Below are 2,500 nucleotides of genomic sequence, written 5' to 3' on the forward strand. Positions count from 1 at the left end.
TTCATCGTCTGAGAAGATGTCCTGATTTCTTGAGATTGGAGGGGCTTCGTTCATGAGCATTGTTCGCAGCCTCTGCTGGTTTAATCGTCGCTTGTACCTTCGATGAATGCTACAACAGAGCGCTATGCACCCGGACATAAACAATACTGAAAGGATAAAGAGAAATTAGTGTCTATATAGATTGCTTCAGGTTAGTGCTTTGAGGAATGGTGCAGTGGATTTTAACTTCACTGGAATATTAATCAATAAGAACTGGCATTTTGGATAAAAAAAAATTTCATAAAACAGGATTATAATTGAAAATATATAATTCCCTGCTGAAGATTTAATATCCACAATACATTTCTATTAGAATGGTTACTATGAAAATTACTTTATTTGAAAAAAGGAAATTCATAATAATTGATCTAGGCTATATCAATGACTACCATAATACCATTAAATGAAGGATTAGGAGTTGAATATAGTAACACATATATGATAATGTAACCAGTAATCTAAAATAGGGATAAAAGGAATTATTTCTAACGCATCATTTCCTTCTTCCACTTGAAGCACCAAATAAAAAAAGTTGACACAAAGTGGAAAACAATTATCATTATTTTCTTTTTTCTAATGAGTCATTGTGCATGGAAATATATTATATTACTATTTAATTCTTTTGATTATCGTCAGCGTAATTCTTCATAAATAGAATTTCATACAACGTTAATGTTTTTTTAGTACATTCGTTAATTTCTGTAAAATGATTATCTTAGGTAGTGTAATATAAGTTAATTGTAGCTGAAATATAGAAATAAATACACGCAAACATACAAATATAGATATAAATTTATAGAAGATAAAAAAACACACATACACACACACACACACACACACACACACACACACACACATATATATATATATATATATATATATATATATATATATATATATATATATATATATATATATATATATATATATATGTATATATATGAGTGTGTGTGTGTGTGAATGTATCCAAATTACTATATATAAGAACTATGGGAGTACCAGAAATCAAATTCTTCCTAAATCAAAAAGAACTCGTCAACCTACTTCCTAGAAGAAGCTGCACAATGCCCATATTGAGGAGCGGATTTTGTGTGGGGTACTCTGTCTTCCTGACTTGTGTGAGGGATATGAAAACAATCCCAAGGACGATGAAGAGGACCCCAAGAATTCCTAGAAGAAATGCGCATCTTTTCCTTCTGTTCAGACTCCCCGACTGCAATAGAAAGAAAAATAAAAAGCAAAAAACAGGACACTCCTGAATAAACAGGCGTACAGTTGGAGTATTCTGAAATGTTAATACGAAATGTCAAATTAAAGTTAATTATTCTACGTTTGACAAGTTTTGCGGGATAGTTGCGAAATTATATAGGCAAATTGTATTCATAAAACTATCGAATTCTGTACTGAGGCATATGCATTTTTTATTTATATATATATATATATATATATATATATATATATATATATATATATATATATTTATATATATATATATATATATATATATATATATATATATATATATATATATATATATATATATATATATATATATATATATATATATATATATAAATATATATATATATATATATATATATATATATATATATATATATATATATATATATATATATATATATATATATATATATATATATATATAAATATATATATATATATATATATATATATATATATATATATATATATATATATATATATATATATATACATATATATATATATATATATATATATATATATATATATATATATTTATATATATATATATATATATATATATATATATATATATATATATATATATATATATATATATATATATATATATATATATACTGTATATATTGTTATTATTATTATTATTATTATTGTTGTTATTATTATTACTAGCCAGGCTACAACCCTACTTGGAAAAGCAAGATGATAAAAGCCCAAGGGCTACAATGGGGAGAAATAGCTTAGTGAGGAAATGAAATGGAAATAAATAAATGATGAGAACAAATTAACAATAAATCATTCGAAAAACTGTAACAACGTCAAAATAGTACCAACGTCAAAACAGATGTCATTTATAAACTATAAAAAGGCATATGTCAGCCTGTTCAACATAAAACTATTTGCTGTAACTTTGCACTTTTGAAGTTCTACTGATTCAACTACCCGATTAGGAAGATCATTCCACAACTCAGTCACAGCTGGAATAAAACTCCTAGAATAATCTGTATTATTGAGCCTCATGATGGAGAGGGCCTGGCTATTAGAATTAACTGCCTGCCTAGTATTACGAACAGGATGGAATTTTCCAGGAAGATCTTAATGTAAAGGATGATCAGAGTTGTGAAAAATGTTATGCAATATGCATAATGAAGTAATTGAATGACAGTGCCATAGATCAGGAATAAGAAATTTATTAGACCGTAAGTTTCTGTCCAAC

At 26.0% G+C, this 2,500-nt stretch overlaps 1 protein-coding gene across 1 annotated transcript in view; it reads right to left on the minus strand.

The window, feature by feature from the left end:
- Positions 1 to 2,500, minus strand: part of LOC137652015 (uncharacterized) — a 66,768-nt gene that overhangs the window by 2,736 nt on the left and 61,532 nt on the right. The window contains exons 3-4 of the mRNA XM_068385225.1: positions 1,084 to 1,252; positions 1 to 146 (exon numbers count right to left, since the gene is read on the minus strand). The exon at positions 1 to 146 is cut by the window's left edge and continues 2,736 nt beyond it. Coding sequence (XP_068241326.1) covers positions 1 to 146; positions 1,084 to 1,252 — 315 coding nt within the window. The remainder of the gene's footprint in view (positions 147 to 1,083; positions 1,253 to 2,500) is intronic.

The sequence above is a fragment of the Palaemon carinicauda genome, chromosome 13, assembly GCF_036898095.1.
Source record: "Palaemon carinicauda isolate YSFRI2023 chromosome 13, ASM3689809v2, whole genome shotgun sequence".
Lineage (NCBI taxonomy): Eukaryota > Metazoa > Arthropoda > Malacostraca > Decapoda > Palaemonidae > Palaemon > Palaemon carinicauda.